General features: G+C 50.5%; 3 protein-coding genes across 3 annotated transcripts in view; 1 reads left to right on the forward strand and 2 right to left on the reverse strand.

Annotated features, from left to right (window-relative positions):
- Positions 1 to 14,256, forward strand: part of LOC311195299 (nischarin-like) — a gene marked incomplete at both ends in the record, with an annotated part of 539,550 nt that overhangs the window by 303,964 nt on the left and 221,330 nt on the right.
- LOC311195133 (nischarin-like) overlaps positions 1 to 14,256 on the reverse strand; it is a gene marked incomplete at its 5' end in the record, with an annotated part of 179,710 nt that overhangs the window by 120,010 nt on the left and 45,444 nt on the right. The gene's annotated exons all lie outside the window — the stretch shown is intronic.
- LOC311195289 (hydrocephalus-inducing protein-like) overlaps positions 1 to 14,256 on the reverse strand; it is a gene marked incomplete at both ends in the record, with an annotated part of 41,698 nt that overhangs the window by 24,054 nt on the left and 3,388 nt on the right. The window contains 6 exons of the mRNA XM_084268671.1: positions 10,696 to 10,770; positions 11,246 to 11,425; positions 11,542 to 11,669; positions 12,482 to 12,618; positions 13,014 to 13,147; positions 13,829 to 13,959. Coding sequence (XP_084124797.1) covers positions 10,696 to 10,770; positions 11,246 to 11,425; positions 11,542 to 11,669; positions 12,482 to 12,618; positions 13,014 to 13,147; positions 13,829 to 13,959 — 785 coding nt within the window. The remainder of the gene's footprint in view (positions 1 to 10,695; positions 10,771 to 11,245; positions 11,426 to 11,541; positions 11,670 to 12,481; positions 12,619 to 13,013; positions 13,148 to 13,828; positions 13,960 to 14,256) is intronic.

Below are 14,256 nucleotides of genomic sequence, written 5' to 3' on the forward strand. Positions count from 1 at the left end.
GAAAAGTTAGCACATTCTGAGAACAATCTGTCTTCAAGTAGGTTCTGGCTTCTACCACATATTCTGCTACCTCAGCTCTTAAAATCTGATGTAGAAAACGAAATCTTGCAGATGACACCCTTTATTGCTAAAGGGTGTTTGGTATGTGGGGAACCTCTAAAGGCAACATCTTCTATTTATCCACCTTAAACCAGGATGCCCACATACACAATTCGATTCCTTCCCTCATCTCAGATTTCTTTTAATCTCCATCTCCAGAGTGCCTCTGACCACTGACAGCTCCTCCTGCAGATTTTCCCCTTCCTGCTTTCGTTTTCCTGCTTTGGTGTTACGCCGGTGAGCTCAATGTTGTTATACCGTGGTACTGTATGATACTCTGTTTTACCGTATGGATATTATAATTATAGTAACATGCTGATTAAGAACTTCAGACACAGATGAGCACTGCCCAGTACTAAACACTATGTATAAAAATGGAAGAAAAATCCTAGACCCATCAAATAATGTTTACAAGATACAGATGGATCAGACAGATACTAACGGATCGGGGAATGCAAAGAAACAGCAAACCTACCATATTTGTAAGTATGATAAGCTATTCTCTTGAAAACATAACACAATGCAAGCTAACACCTTTGGTCAATCTCTAAGAATTAAATGAAACAGAAGATTGCGCAGGTTTTTGGAGATTAAAAGAAATTAAAAGAAACTTTCATTGGAGACGGATGAGGGAACACTGAGGAAATCCAAGAGCCAGACAAAATGATAAACTGGGTAAATGCCGCACTTTTTGAAGGGGTACAAACAGGCCAAGGAAGCATTTGTCAAGATCAAAGTAAAGGACTTTGTGAGATTTCAGACAATGAGCACCACCAAAAAATATCTGGCTACGTGAGAGAATGGAAAAGGTGTATGTTAAAGGTATTACCCAACAGGAAACTGCTAGACTTGTTGAAGACATTGCTAGAAGGTTAATCATACCTTAGTCATCAGTAACATTGGGATTATGGGCCTGAATAAGAGGTAGGATGCTCGTAATCACGGTGATTAGAAAGCAGATAAAAAGGGAGAGATTGCACTGGAAGAGTATCAGTGCTACTTTAAGCACGGTCTGTCATTGGTCCCTACATTTAAGTGAAGGCGTCTCTCACTGTTTCACAGTGTACCTCTGACAGCTCATCCAGGTCTTTCCATTTAATCGTTGGCTTTATTCTTTTCATCTGCATTTTTAAGCAGTGGCCTGTTCCTATCACTCTTTCCCCACATCCCCCTCAGAAAGCTGTTTGGGTTCCTGACCTCTCAGTTTCTCCATCGGCACTTCAGGTCCATTTGCTCTTCTCTCACTGTCTCCTCTCATAAGATCGTAAAAAACATTTTTTCTCAGTTTAGACTCATGGCTGCACAGCTCCGGGCATGAGCAGAGCCCTTGGGAGACCCATTGTTCCTGTCCTCTTCCAGCTTGCAGGCTCCCTGTTTGACTCCCCATCGAGGTTTGAATGTCTGTGGTGGTTTAGGCCTGGCTGGAGGCCAGACGCCCACCAAAGTTGGTCTATGACCCCCCTTTGTAGTTGGACAGGGGAGAAAATGTCTATTGAGAGGTTTAGGAATCAGTGTAAGGACAGAGAGATCATCCTGTCAACAACAACATGGGCAAATCACACTCAGCACAGAGTGAAGGACAGAAAACTCTCTAATTTATTACGCTACAGAAACAGCGAAACTGGAGTGGGGAGCAACCAGATCTTAAAGCAACGTGAGCAGATCTTAAAACACTTTCCCCCCCACCACTCCCTTCTTAGCAGACTTTAGTCAGGATTATGCTCCCTTCTTTCCTCCCGTTGTGGCACGGGGAGGGCAGGGACTGGGGAAGATGGGGTTCTCGGTAGCACCTTCCCCCTCCCCGCCATTCTAAGCAGACTTCCCTTTAGCCATGATTTTGCTCCCTTCTTCGCCCCAGTGGGGGTACAGGGGTGCAGGGACTGGGAAAATGGGGTTCTCCGTCACTTCTTCATGAGCTGTTTTCCTTTTCCAGATCTTATAACACCTCTACCTCCCCTCCCACCCTTCCCTTCTTAGCAGACTTCACCCTAGTCATGATTTCACTCCCTTCTTCCCCCCCACATCATAGCAGGGGGAGGGGCAGGGACTGGGAGGTGGGGGCTTTGGTCAGTTCCTTGCAAGTTGGTTTCCTTCTCAGCCGGGGGGGGACACGACATTCATTCCACACCCTCCCCCTGCTGCACTGTAGGGTCTCACCCACAGCAGACAGTCCTCCATGAACTACTCCAATGTGAGTCCTTCCCCACAGGGCTTTACCTGTTCATCAGCTGCCCCGCCGTGGGTCACTGCTGTGGCGGGCAGTCATAAACCCCAATGTCTCTCCAGTCCTCTGTGGGGTCACCAGCCTCCCCCCACCAAATCTCTCTCTTGCTCATCTCTGTGTTTCTGCTTCTCTTCATGGGCTGCAAGTGCTGGCAGGGGCTTGATCCAACACTGGTCATAGGATCTTCTCTATGTCTCCACCTGCTCCATCCAGCATGGAGCCTCTCCACTGGCCACGGTCATGGGCTTCCTTCTTCTCTCACAGGACCTGAAGACAATGATGAGATGCCACATAAATGGCTAAAGACTGAAACAGAGCAAGACTATGAAGAGTGGAAAAAGAAGATCCTGGAAAATGCTGCTAAGGCACAAGAGACAAGTAGGAGTCTCTGCAGTGCCACCTAGTAGTACAACTGCTGCTTGCTCATCATTTTAACTCTCCCTCTGCTCTAAGAAGAGTTCCTGTAGCATAGGAGGGACAGCTACCTGGTAGCCAGCTGGTTTTATTTATTAGCTGTTTAAGGATTTCAGAAGTTACTTGAAGTAAATTACACCGTAATTGAGGTGATTTTACAAAAGCTTGTCTGACCGTTCCCCAGGCTGGTACCTGAGCAGCTGGGGCATGACACAGAATAGCTTCATTCTCTTGCTGCAAGAAGAATGATGTGTTAAGAGTAGAGAAACTGTAATCTTTATGCTCTTGGGCCCCTGGCTAGGAGTAGTCTGTGAAAAAAAGAGGGGGAGGACTAACGGTCCCTCACTGAACTGCAAAACCAGCAGAGGAATTAAGACTGATTTTTTTAATTTTTTTTTTTTTTTTTTTTAGCAGTACAACACTGCTGTACAGTTACACTGTAGTGTAACCACATGTCTCTTATGTCTTCTGCTCTGGATGTGCAAAAGAAGTTAACTTTTATGACCCCTCACTTCAAAACAACCCAGAAGGCCCCAAGTGTCCCTATGAACCAAAAGTAAGGTATCTGACATCTGAGCATTTCGATTGGAAACGCTGTCCCTGGCTGAGCTTCTCAGCAGTACATTAAGGGCTTGCCAAATGCCTCACTGCTGTGCATGCTCCCTGCTTACCAGGGTGACACCAGTGGCACCAGGATCACAGTAGTCGACACCATTACCTGCTTTAGATGCCAGCGTGTGGCGCTGGGTCTTTCTGTCACACTTACTGACTTGCAGGTCACCCGAGGTTTGGCCTTTCAGCACTTTGCAGAGCTGAAAACAAACTTCACAGGACACAGTGAAACACCCTGTAAGGCTGCAGAGGTCAGCTTCACTGGACCCCAGAGCTGCGTGATGGCTGCCAAAGGGGAAGGGACTCTATTAGGAGCAAAAGAGCAATCCTGCTGGCCAGATGCACCTTCTCCTTGGAGAAGATGGAGAAGAAACACGTCCAAGACACCAGTGAGCATCCATGTGTCAGCCTCTTACAAAACCAGAAGAAGGAATAGCACCCGTTAGCTGGAAAATTAAACCTTCTGGCCATTTTCCTGTCACTTCTCCTCCCAAAACATAAAAAAGGAAATCATTTGAAGCCAACTTAATTAGCAGGAGCTAATCTCATTGCAGATGCAAGTTCTGAAATGGAGCTGTAACTGTGGAGTGGACTTGAACACTAACGCTTGATGCGCAGAGAAAGTGCTGGATAATGAACCCATGCAGAGTAAGAGCTGCAACAAGTGCCTGCCCTTTAAAGCCCAGTCTAATACATAGCAGAGGGCTCTCAGGGTGGGAGAGGATCCAGCCTCCTACATTAGCATTATGTTGTTAAGACCTACTCAGAGATGCTTTGAGGTGGGTTGGTGCAGGGATTTAAACCAGAGCTGAGAAATAGGCTTATTGCATTTTAATGGACTCTATTAGTATTCATTCAGAAATAGGCAGACCCATTAATAAAATACCATTTAGCAGGCAGAACCACTGTGGAAGGAAAACATGAACAAAAGTGGGCCTTCACAGGAGGTGAGACGTTGTCAAGGTTATTACGTTTGATTTTAATTCTTCTTCTCCCTTTCGATTCTGGAAATGCTGTGGAAGTCCAGAATTCAGGACTATGGAAAGGGAGAAGCGTAACTGGAAAAGATGACTAGACTAGTGTAAGCCAGGCTTACAATCTCTTTATTAGCAGCCAACACTTTTGCTAAATCAAGGGATGTGAAAGTCCATAAAGTCAAAGACAGCTTCGCCGTGGTTTGATGCCTTTGCTGCCAAGCTAGTGAGAGTAGTGCTGGATTCTGTGTTTCCTGAGAGTCTATCCAGCTCATGCTGAGTTTTGCAGAATCTAGAAGAGGAAGAAAGGAAACCACAGCTTTAATAAATAATGTTCTGCTTTTAGCTGAGAGATTGTAAGTGGCTCCAAACTCTTTATACATCAGGGAAAAGTTTTAAATACAAAATAAGCTAGTAGCATGAAGAAAATGTAGAATGTTAAAGAGCAAAGTGAGGGGAAAAAAGGGCTTCCACCTCCTAACTGGGTTAAAGGCAGTCTGGCAACACACCGTCTCCCTGCTACTGAACAGCATCAACACCTATTTTGCATGTCACACCATATCAACTTCTCAGCCTTCAGGAAAGTTGTCAGGAGGAATAAAAAAGCCCTCAACCTATAACTTACAAAATTAAGGGCTGCAGTCACAGACCATGAGAAGAACTTCCAAGTTTTAAATACAGTAAGGAAACTTAGTGTTTCCTTTAGGAAAACACTGTCATTTTACTGCAGTTCAGCTCCAGGTAGGAAGTAACAAGTACAAAGAATAGAAAGGTGACTGAATAGGGATTGGAACACAGCTGCCAGGGGCAGGGGGAAGTGGAGGGAAGACTGCAGGCATTTCTCGCCAAAGAGGGGTTTGGGGGTGGGTTTCCCACTGCCGCCCAAAGGACACTGCTTAGTACCACAGAGGCTGAGAAGTTTCTGGTTTGAGAAGCAAAAGCCCAGAATCCTGTTCGCTGTTCTGAGCAAACGACCAAATAGACACTGAAAAAAGTGTAACGAGTCTCTGGAGTTCCCCACTCATTGCGGCTGCCCAACTAAATAAGTCTATTTCCTTATGACCTGAGGCCATGTTAATGAGAAGTAACTCTTGTAATTAGAGACTCTGTGGTGGTCCAAACCACCATCGCTAACCAGCAGAGAGTATGAGCTACTGACCTTCAGATCCAAGGGGAGAATGTAATGCTGGTTCGAGTAGTGGACCTCGTGGTGCCCAGTGAGTGGAGGAGACTTGGCCGGGGCTTGTGCAAGCTGTGGCTGGTGGTGGACTACTTGGTGTGCACTGCCTCTGTCTTCAACATCGTTCTTATCAGCTTCAACCAGCTCATCTCTGTCACCCAAGCGGTAAGGGCTGGGCGAGTGAGGCTGCTGCAGGGGCTCCACAGCTGCCCTTTCAGGGAGGATGGGCTGCTTGGGGCACCTGGCTCTCGCACATCAATCAAACACCACAGGAGACAGGGGGACTGAGGCAGCTCCCCTGTGCCCTGGAAATATTGCTGGGGTGATTGGCTTTGGCAGACAAGACAATTGATTCTCACTTGAATATGGGAAGAGGTACTCTGGTTTAGAAACAGGTACAGTTAGTACATGCTGCTGTTGCAGCTAGAAGGGAACAAGGTGCACTTATTTCCTCACCAGCTACACTTGGATAAGCTTAAGTAGTATTACCCAGCTGAAGTAGATCATGTCCCTCAGAACATAGCAGCACACCTGCTGAAAACTGATAACCCAAGCCAGCCTGGCTGCATCCTAGCACAAAGGGATTTCCTTGCAATGGGTATCAACCCCTCAGGGAAAGTTAGATGTATACAGCTGTGATGGTTCCAGAGAGGCATTGCTGAAATCACCATCCTACCTCCGAGTATTTTGGATGGAGAAGAAAAAAAAAATAAACCTGGTAATAGGTTTTACTCTTCTACACACATTTTTTGCTTGTTCTTCAGCCTCCTGTTCCACCCCCATTTCCTTAAAACATGAATTCACCTTCATGGCTCAATTCCACTTGGAGGAAATGATAACGTTTTTGGCAAAGCCATTTTAGTGGCACCGTCCCAAATCTGACCCCAACTTCATCCCAGATTTCTGCAGGAGAAATATTGTGACTGTTTGTGGAAGGATCACTTTTAAAAGTCCAGAGAAAAATTTGCTGTAACTCCCCACTATCCCTTTTCTTCCCATGTTCCTTCACAATCTTGTTGATCACATTCATCCCCACAGTTCTCAGCCGCTCACCTTCCTCCTGCGAGAGGCACTGGGGCGCCGGTAGCGCTTCCTGTCAGCGTTCTGCCCTGAGTTCAGCTGAGCCGCGGCACCGGATCGCAGCGAGTCGTGTCAGTGCCCCGCACTGGGCGGCACTGGTGGCGCATTGAAAGGCCCGGACTGCGATCGCGGTGGATCGAAGACACCTTTAGTAACAACTGAGCAAGCTTTTATCCCCTCTCATGGCTGAGGCAGCAGCCTCCAGTCAGGTTTCTGGACTTTTCATTACTACAAGAACCACAACATTCCTATACAAAAGGTTGTCCCAGGGGCGTCCTTCTGTCTGCACCTTCCTTACCGTGACGCACAAATCACATCTCTACACGACCCTCTTTTCTACTTTTTCTCTTGCTTTTGCAGCTTCTCTCCAACGATGGGCATGGCTGCTGCCCTGACTGTGGTCCAGCAGGACCCTCATGTCCATTACCATGGTCAGGGCCAGGCATGGAGCAGTCTGGCCCCAAGAGCATTGCAAGAGAGGATGCCACTCCCAATTAGGTGCTCTCCAATTAACGCCTGCCAGGGATTTATTGCACCCAGCGTGTGCCCGCGGGCAGGCTGGGCTCTGCAAGGGGCTCCCGGCACCATTGCTGGCCCAGGGCAGCCCCTGCTTCGGAGAGGCGAAGGGTGGGACAGGGACGTGGGTGGCACCCGGGGGCCCCTCATGCCCGGGCACCGTCCCCCTCCCCGGCCTGACAAGGTCACCCTGGGCAATGCCTGCGCCAGGGCCGTGCCGGTGCCCTGACAATGGCCCCTTCCCCCGGTGCCCTGGGAATGCCCCGTTCCCCTGGACCCTCCGCTGAAGAAGCAGCAGATGTCGCTGGGGAGCCAGGTTGGACCCACAGTCTCTGGACCTCCCCCCCAGTCTCCAGAACCAGCTCCCGCCGCCCCAGCCCCGCCCGGACCCACCCCCCACCCCGGCCCCGGTGCGTCTCCGATTCCCAGGCAGCCTCCCCCTGCCCCCCTCCCACCGCTCACTTCTCCCCTCTCGAGCGCTGCCGCCTTCCTCTTCTCATAGAGCTTGTCATGCTGCGCCCGCACACCAGGCGTCAGTGGCGCGGAGGTCGCTGCTGTCACCACCACACCCCAGCGTCTAATGAAAACAACTTTAATGAACCCGGGTCATTAGCGCGCCGCTCCCCCGGTGTCACAGTTTTGTGTAGCTGGGTGCTGGGAGAGACATGGGGCTGTAGAAAATGGTTGTTGTGGGGAGCTGCTGGAATTCTTTGTGGCCCCAAAGTGTAAATATTGGGCCAAAGCGCCTCTGTGAATCACATATAGGAGAAAAAAAAAACCCTGCTGGCAGCTGCATTTTGCCACCAGAGAAGGGAGTGAGGAGGTGTAACGAGCTGTGCAGACACGCAGGCTGGGGAGGGTTGGGGAGGAGGCGCCCCAGGTGTTGGAGAAATATGCCCCTGCAGCCTGTGGAGAAACCCACGGTGGAGAGGGTGTTTCCCCCCCCGCCCCCGAGTCCATGGAAAAGGCCAAGACCCCACCTGTGGCCAGTGGAGAGGCTCCACGCTGGATGGAACAGGTGGAGACACAGAGCAGAAGATGCTGTGACCCACAGAGCAAGCCTCTGCCAGCACTTGCAGCCCACAGAGATGAGCGAGAGAGAGATTTGCTGGGGGGGAGGCTGGTGACCCCATGGAGGACTGGAGAGACATTGGGATTTATTACTGCCCCCCATAGCAGTGATCCACGGCGGGGCAGCTGATGAACAGATAAAGCCCTGTGGGAAAGGACTCACATTGGAGAACTTTGTGGAGGACTGTCTGCTGTGGGTGGGACCCCACGGCATTTATTCCACACCCTCCCACTGCTGCACTGTGGGGGTCCCACCCACAGATATTGATGTGCAGCAGGGGCTGGGGCCCTGGCACGCTGGCTCCCAGGAACCGGGATGGTTCCTGGCATCAGGTGGAACTGGGTATCCCATGGATTTAAATGGACTGACAGGGGTTTCAGCTCGCCCTGGGGGAGTGCAGGTCCGCAATGGGTGGGCTCAGGGGCTGCTTCTCCTCCTCCTTCAGGGTTACACTGCCCAGACAGTCCTGGCACTGCCACCGCGGGCAAACATCCGCTCTGTATCGCTCCATCAGAGGGGCGAGGAGCTCCCGACCGCTCGCAATCAGGGGTGTCATCTCCACTCGGCCTTTGGCCAGCAACGGGAACACCCCAGGACTGGGAGCCAGAGCTCTCGTGTCCACAAGCCACCAGTTTCCAAGTCCCAGTGGCCACGTTCAAACCACCTTTGGGAATGCTCCACCATTGAAGCGGATTCCCAGTTTGCCCGGAACGTGCCGGCACCGCAGGGACCATGGGCAGTGAACCACGACAGGTGACAGCCCCGCTGAGCGCGGGAAGGGGCCTGGGCTGGGGCTGCTTGCTGGTACCAGTGATTCAGTGACATGGAATAATGCTGAGGGGATGGATATAGATAGAGTTTAACAGACAATTAATTAATAGAATGTCAACTGTTTGTCGTAAAACTTGCTGTCTGGCGTAAATCTTGGTGTTTGCTGTGGTGTGCATGAGTGAGTGATTGTGAAATCAAGTTACTGTAAACTAAGGAAAGGGCCCCAATTTGTAGTCCCGAATCCCTGTGAAGAGATTGGTTGGAACTTGTGGTAGATATTAGATGAAGGTTCAGATCAAAAACTTCATACAGATCTCCAAGAGCAATAAAACTAAGAGAAAGGAATATGTGGGAAATTAAGTATTTCCACCGTGTCTAATCTAATTGATCCAAGACGTGGTGAATCGCATGCAAAGTTACTGTGAACCATATCCCTTCTTTGTCTCCTATAAAGTTATGAGTCACGTGGTGTAGCAACTTTCTCCCCCTGATGTCCAATAGAGATATAGATAGAAACTCTTGATTAACTGAACAAAACTAAACTGTATTAGTGCACATAACTGTATAACTGAACAAAAACTAAACTTTATTACTATACACAACTACAACAACAAAAAAACCCAGTAACAATAAAAAAAATAATCAAAATAATAATAAGTGCTGACAATACAAAACATTCCATTTTAAAGCGTCGCTCCCACATATGCGCATCAGCTGGAGCAGAAGCCTGGGTCCTCTGCCTAGAATTAAAACAACAGAAAAGGAAAATTTTGATTCTTTCTAAGTTATCTGAGCTTGAAGAGACCTTTTAGTCTCAGTAACACCCACCTGTCTGGTTGTTCCGGTGGGTAAAGCCGCACTCGTTCAGAAGGCGATGACAACCTGAAAGTCTAATGGCAAGGGAACAATATACCACTACAGCCATAGCAAGGACGTTGTCCCTACTGCCTGGCTATAGTGCTGTAGAAAGGAACATTTACCACTCATGGAGTTGTAGGCGCATCCTGTGATTCAGGCAAGGGAACTGGGGTCTCACCCTAACCAGCGCCGGCCACTTTGTACTGCTCTGCTGCTTGACTGCGTGTTCACCTAACTGTGTTTTTGGACACGCGCAGGCGCAGTTTTCCCCCTACGTCCCCACAGAAAGTACTAGAAAGGGAAGGTTCAAACTGTAACCGTCGCAGTCTAAGCCTAAAATGATGGGTAACAATCAAAGTGGAGCCTCTAAGAAGAATCCCCTAGGGTGTGTGCTAGCCCATTGGAAGGAATTGGTGGGATCAGGAGGCACTGAAAATAAGAAAACACTTATGAAATATTGTAATCAGTAGTGGCCTTGGGATAAATTAGAAGATGGGGCTAAATGGCTACTAAACAGAACAATACATTATAACACCTTATTGCAATTGACGTTATTTCTAAGAAGAGAAGGAAAATGGGATGAAGTTACATATCTGGATATGTTTTACACCCTCCAAAACCATCCAGAGTGACAAAGGGAGTGTGGATTAGTCCCACCACAAGATCCTATGGTACTAGCACTCAAGAGGGAGAATAAAAAACACAAAGGTAAACTGAGGGGGTGTTGCTCGACGTGCAGTATAGGGCAGAGGTGTACCAGACCCGATAAAATTTACCAGGTACCAGAACGATAGTTTTAAGCCTCCCCCTCAGCTGCAGGAACAGGATGAGGACTCGGATGCAGCTTATACTTCTCAGCAAGTTATAGAGTCTATTTTCCACACGTCAATCTCACCTCTTTCCGGGGTGTAAACCTGACTCGCACCTTGTAGCGCTGTCCTGGAGTCAGGGTCCCGGCCGAGGGCAGCACCTGGAAGACACAGCGCTTGTTCTTCCACTGCCTCAGCAGCTTTTGTTTAATGTAAAGTGGCAAATACTTGTCCACCTGGGCACAGGAAGGAACCTTGTGAGGTCTCTTTGGGCTGTGAGGACAGACCCTCAAGTTCCCACAGTGCTCTGAGACACCGTCACGGTGCCAAGAGCACCCACATCCAGACCAGATGTGGCCACTACAGCCTAGAACTGGAGGGAAAACCTGTGGGCAGGGCAGGCAGACGGGCAGGCACCGTCCTTGGAGGAGGACGAATGGGTGAAGGTGGCAGAGAAGCGAAGCATCAGCTGCTCAACAAGTCCAGGTGAACCAGCCTTGCTCCATACCCTCCAATCTCCCTCCCACGAGCCGTCCCCACGCGGTGAGGCACCCACAGCGGCAGAAAAGGCATGAGAGGCGCAGAAAACCCAACCGAGAAGTTACGTGTCCCGCGTCGTCTCTTCCTCCTTTTCACAATGGGCTCATTCACAGTGATGGAACAGGGGACCTGGAGTTGGTTGTGGAGCTGGATGGTTGCTTCCTGACTCTGTCCACACTGGACAGCAGCAAACTCCAGTCTGTCCCTGGAGACGCAGACGGATGGCTCAGCCACACTGGCACGGAGGCAGATGGGAAATGTGGGGCCTTCTTCTGCCTAGTGAGGGGCAGAGCATCCAGCTGAAGGTCCAGGCAACATCTGCTGCTGCCCCCAACCTGACAGCTGCCTCAAAAGGCCGTGCTGGCACAAGGAGATGAGGAAGAATACACTACCTTGATGGGCAGGACAACATTCACTTCTCCCACCGGCAGGTTGGCACTCTGCGGGTCAAAGCTCACTTGAAATGTCTCTGTCTCACAGAAGGGCAGGTTCTTCACGCAGCCCAGATCCACACTAAAACCTTGAATGGGTGAAAATAAAGCAGCTGAGATACACCAGCAACGTGAAATTGGTCACAAGTATCTTCAGACCGTATGGGTGTCCACAGGACTGTTGGGCAGAAGGACCCTTTGTGTCTCCAGAGAAGACAGCCACTCCTTCTCTCTTGTCACCGCTCAAAGGGAAAGGAATTTCACAGCCTGAATTCAAGACCCGCAGGGTAAAACGGAAACCCATCAGCTGAGGAGCACCAGCAATTCCTTCACCAGGCCCCCAGGAAGGATGCGCAGACCTCTCCAAAGAAGTTCCAGGGAAGATTCCCTTGTGCTGTGGTGCTGCTTGGAAGACAATTTAGAGGAGACACCTGACTACCCTTCAAACACAGCAAGTCACCATCTGATGGTCCTCAAGGACCTGTTTTGAAAGCCTGTTTTGACCTCACAGGCTGTTGTCTCAAGAGAGGCTAAAGCAGCACTGTGCCATTACGAACTCTAAACAAAGCGTTTCCAAAGCACCAAGGGTCCCGTCTGCTCCCAACACAAGCTCATGGAGTGCACAAAGACACTCAGGAGATGCTCCTGGTAGCCAAGAGCAGGAGATGCTGAGAGGTGACCAAGGTGATCAGCCCACGGAGCCCCCGCAATGAAGCGTCAGGACAGCCCAGGTGGCTGCACACTGCGGGCCAGGAGAGTTCTGGCTGCCGAGCACCGAGCAGGGGGAGGAAGGAAGAGAAAACGATGCAAAAGAGCACTCAAAACCCTTCCCCGTGGCCCCAGCTCATCTGTCAGAGACAGGTCCTTCAAGCCCACGGGAAGTCTCTCCAGCATGGGTTACCGGTGCCACACAGAGCCCGTCCGTCGGCGCAGAAGGACGCGGGGAGCTGCCCGGGGTTGGTGATCTTCACGACGTGCGTGTGGATGTCACCAAGAACGACGTGGCCAAAGTCCAGGATGTACTCGGGCAGCTCCACTCTGGAAGGAGAAGCAAGGACAGTCCTTAAGGTGGAGGAGGATGCAAACAAAGCAGGTGCTTCTGTAGTCACTGCTGGAGAAACTCCAGCCCACGAAGCCCAAGGTCTGATCTTCTGCTAAGAAGACTTTGGTACGTCACGGGGCACCCAGGTCCAAGCTTTTATCAGCTACTAACAGGTTCTTAGAATAAAATGAGTTTAAACAGACACTGGGCACAACTCCTCTGCTATGAAAAGCCACTGGAAAAAAGTCCTCAGGCTGCTCACTGGTAGCACGTCCAAACTGTCAGGATCAACCCCCTTCTCAAGTCCCCAGCTATTCCCAGAGACAAGGAGCTCCCAGGAGCAGGGGTGCACCACTGTGCGCTACCATCAGAGCACAGGGGCCCTACTAACTTGAGAAGCCTCCGACGAGCACACTGGTCAAAGGCAGCGTCCTCCGGGGAACCGGAGGAGAGAGCTTTCTGCTGCTCCAGGGCGTGCTGCTCCATCAGCATGTTCTCCATCTCCATCTGCAGCCCAACGTCCAGCTGAGGAAAACAAAGACAGTGGCTGGTTAGCAAAGGGAAGTTAATCCCACCCTGCTCTTGGTAAGAAGCAGGAAGAAGTCCTTCACTCTGAGGGTGGTGAGACCCTGGCACAGCTTGCCCAAGGAGGTGGTGGAGGCTTCATGCCTGAAGACGTTCAAGGATGAAGCTTTGAGCAACCTGATTTACTTAAAGGTGTCCCTACTCGCTGCAGGGGGTAGATGGCCTCTGCATGTCCCTGCCAATACAGTCTATGATGGGGTCCTTCTGTCCAGCTGCTCAGAATCTGCCAGGACCATATCTGAAGGGAGATGAACTCCAGCACCTTTGCCTGCTCAGCCACCCTTATGCAAGCTGATCTGACCAAACAAGTCAAGGACCTGCCAGAGCTCCAACTAGCTGCCTGTCCCCAGCCGCTGCCAGGGCAGCTCAGACAAAAGCTCTCTCCATGAGGGAACCACATCAGTGCTGACAGCTCTTGGAGACACATCTCAGTTGCTTGAGCACAGTCTTCAGGACCTCCCCCTCGGGCACTCAGGAAGCTCAGGCACCCACGGGAAGGACCACTACCAGAGGAGCCCCATGTTTGTGGCCAGCCCAGGGGAGCCAGCTGCAGCGTGCAAGGGGGACAAGTGACACAGGGAGAGGGTGGCCCCTGCCAAACAGGGCAGCAGCCGGTCTCACCACAGTGCCAGAGTCGTCCATGGGTGGCTCGCTGGCCGTGGCCTCCCTGACAACCACCGCGTCGTCTCTCTGGCTGCCTCCTCCAAGCTTTTCTTTTGCCTCTTTGAGGATGTGCTCATAGTTCTCATTTCCTGAAGGAAGAAACCAGCCACAAATAGAAGTGTGAGCACAGCGGCGTCCCCGTTAAAGCTGGGAAGCTCCACACCCCCAGCGTTGGCCCTTCCCACAAACACATTCCTCCAGCAACGCATGGAAAGAGGATGCTGCTTTTCTTCTATGTTCTCTCCCATCCATCTTCCTCCACACAAGGGAGCATCTCATCCCCCCCACCCCTGCCCAAATCCCTGCCAGCCCACATTACAGCTTTCCCCAACACTGCTTTCTAGCTGTCCCCTTTATCCAGGCCACCAACAGATGACACTGGCCAG

This window comes from Gallinula chloropus (assembly GCF_964237585.1).
Source record: "Gallinula chloropus genome assembly, chromosome: 10".
Taxonomy (NCBI): Eukaryota; Metazoa; Chordata; class Aves; order Gruiformes; family Rallidae; genus Gallinula; species Gallinula chloropus.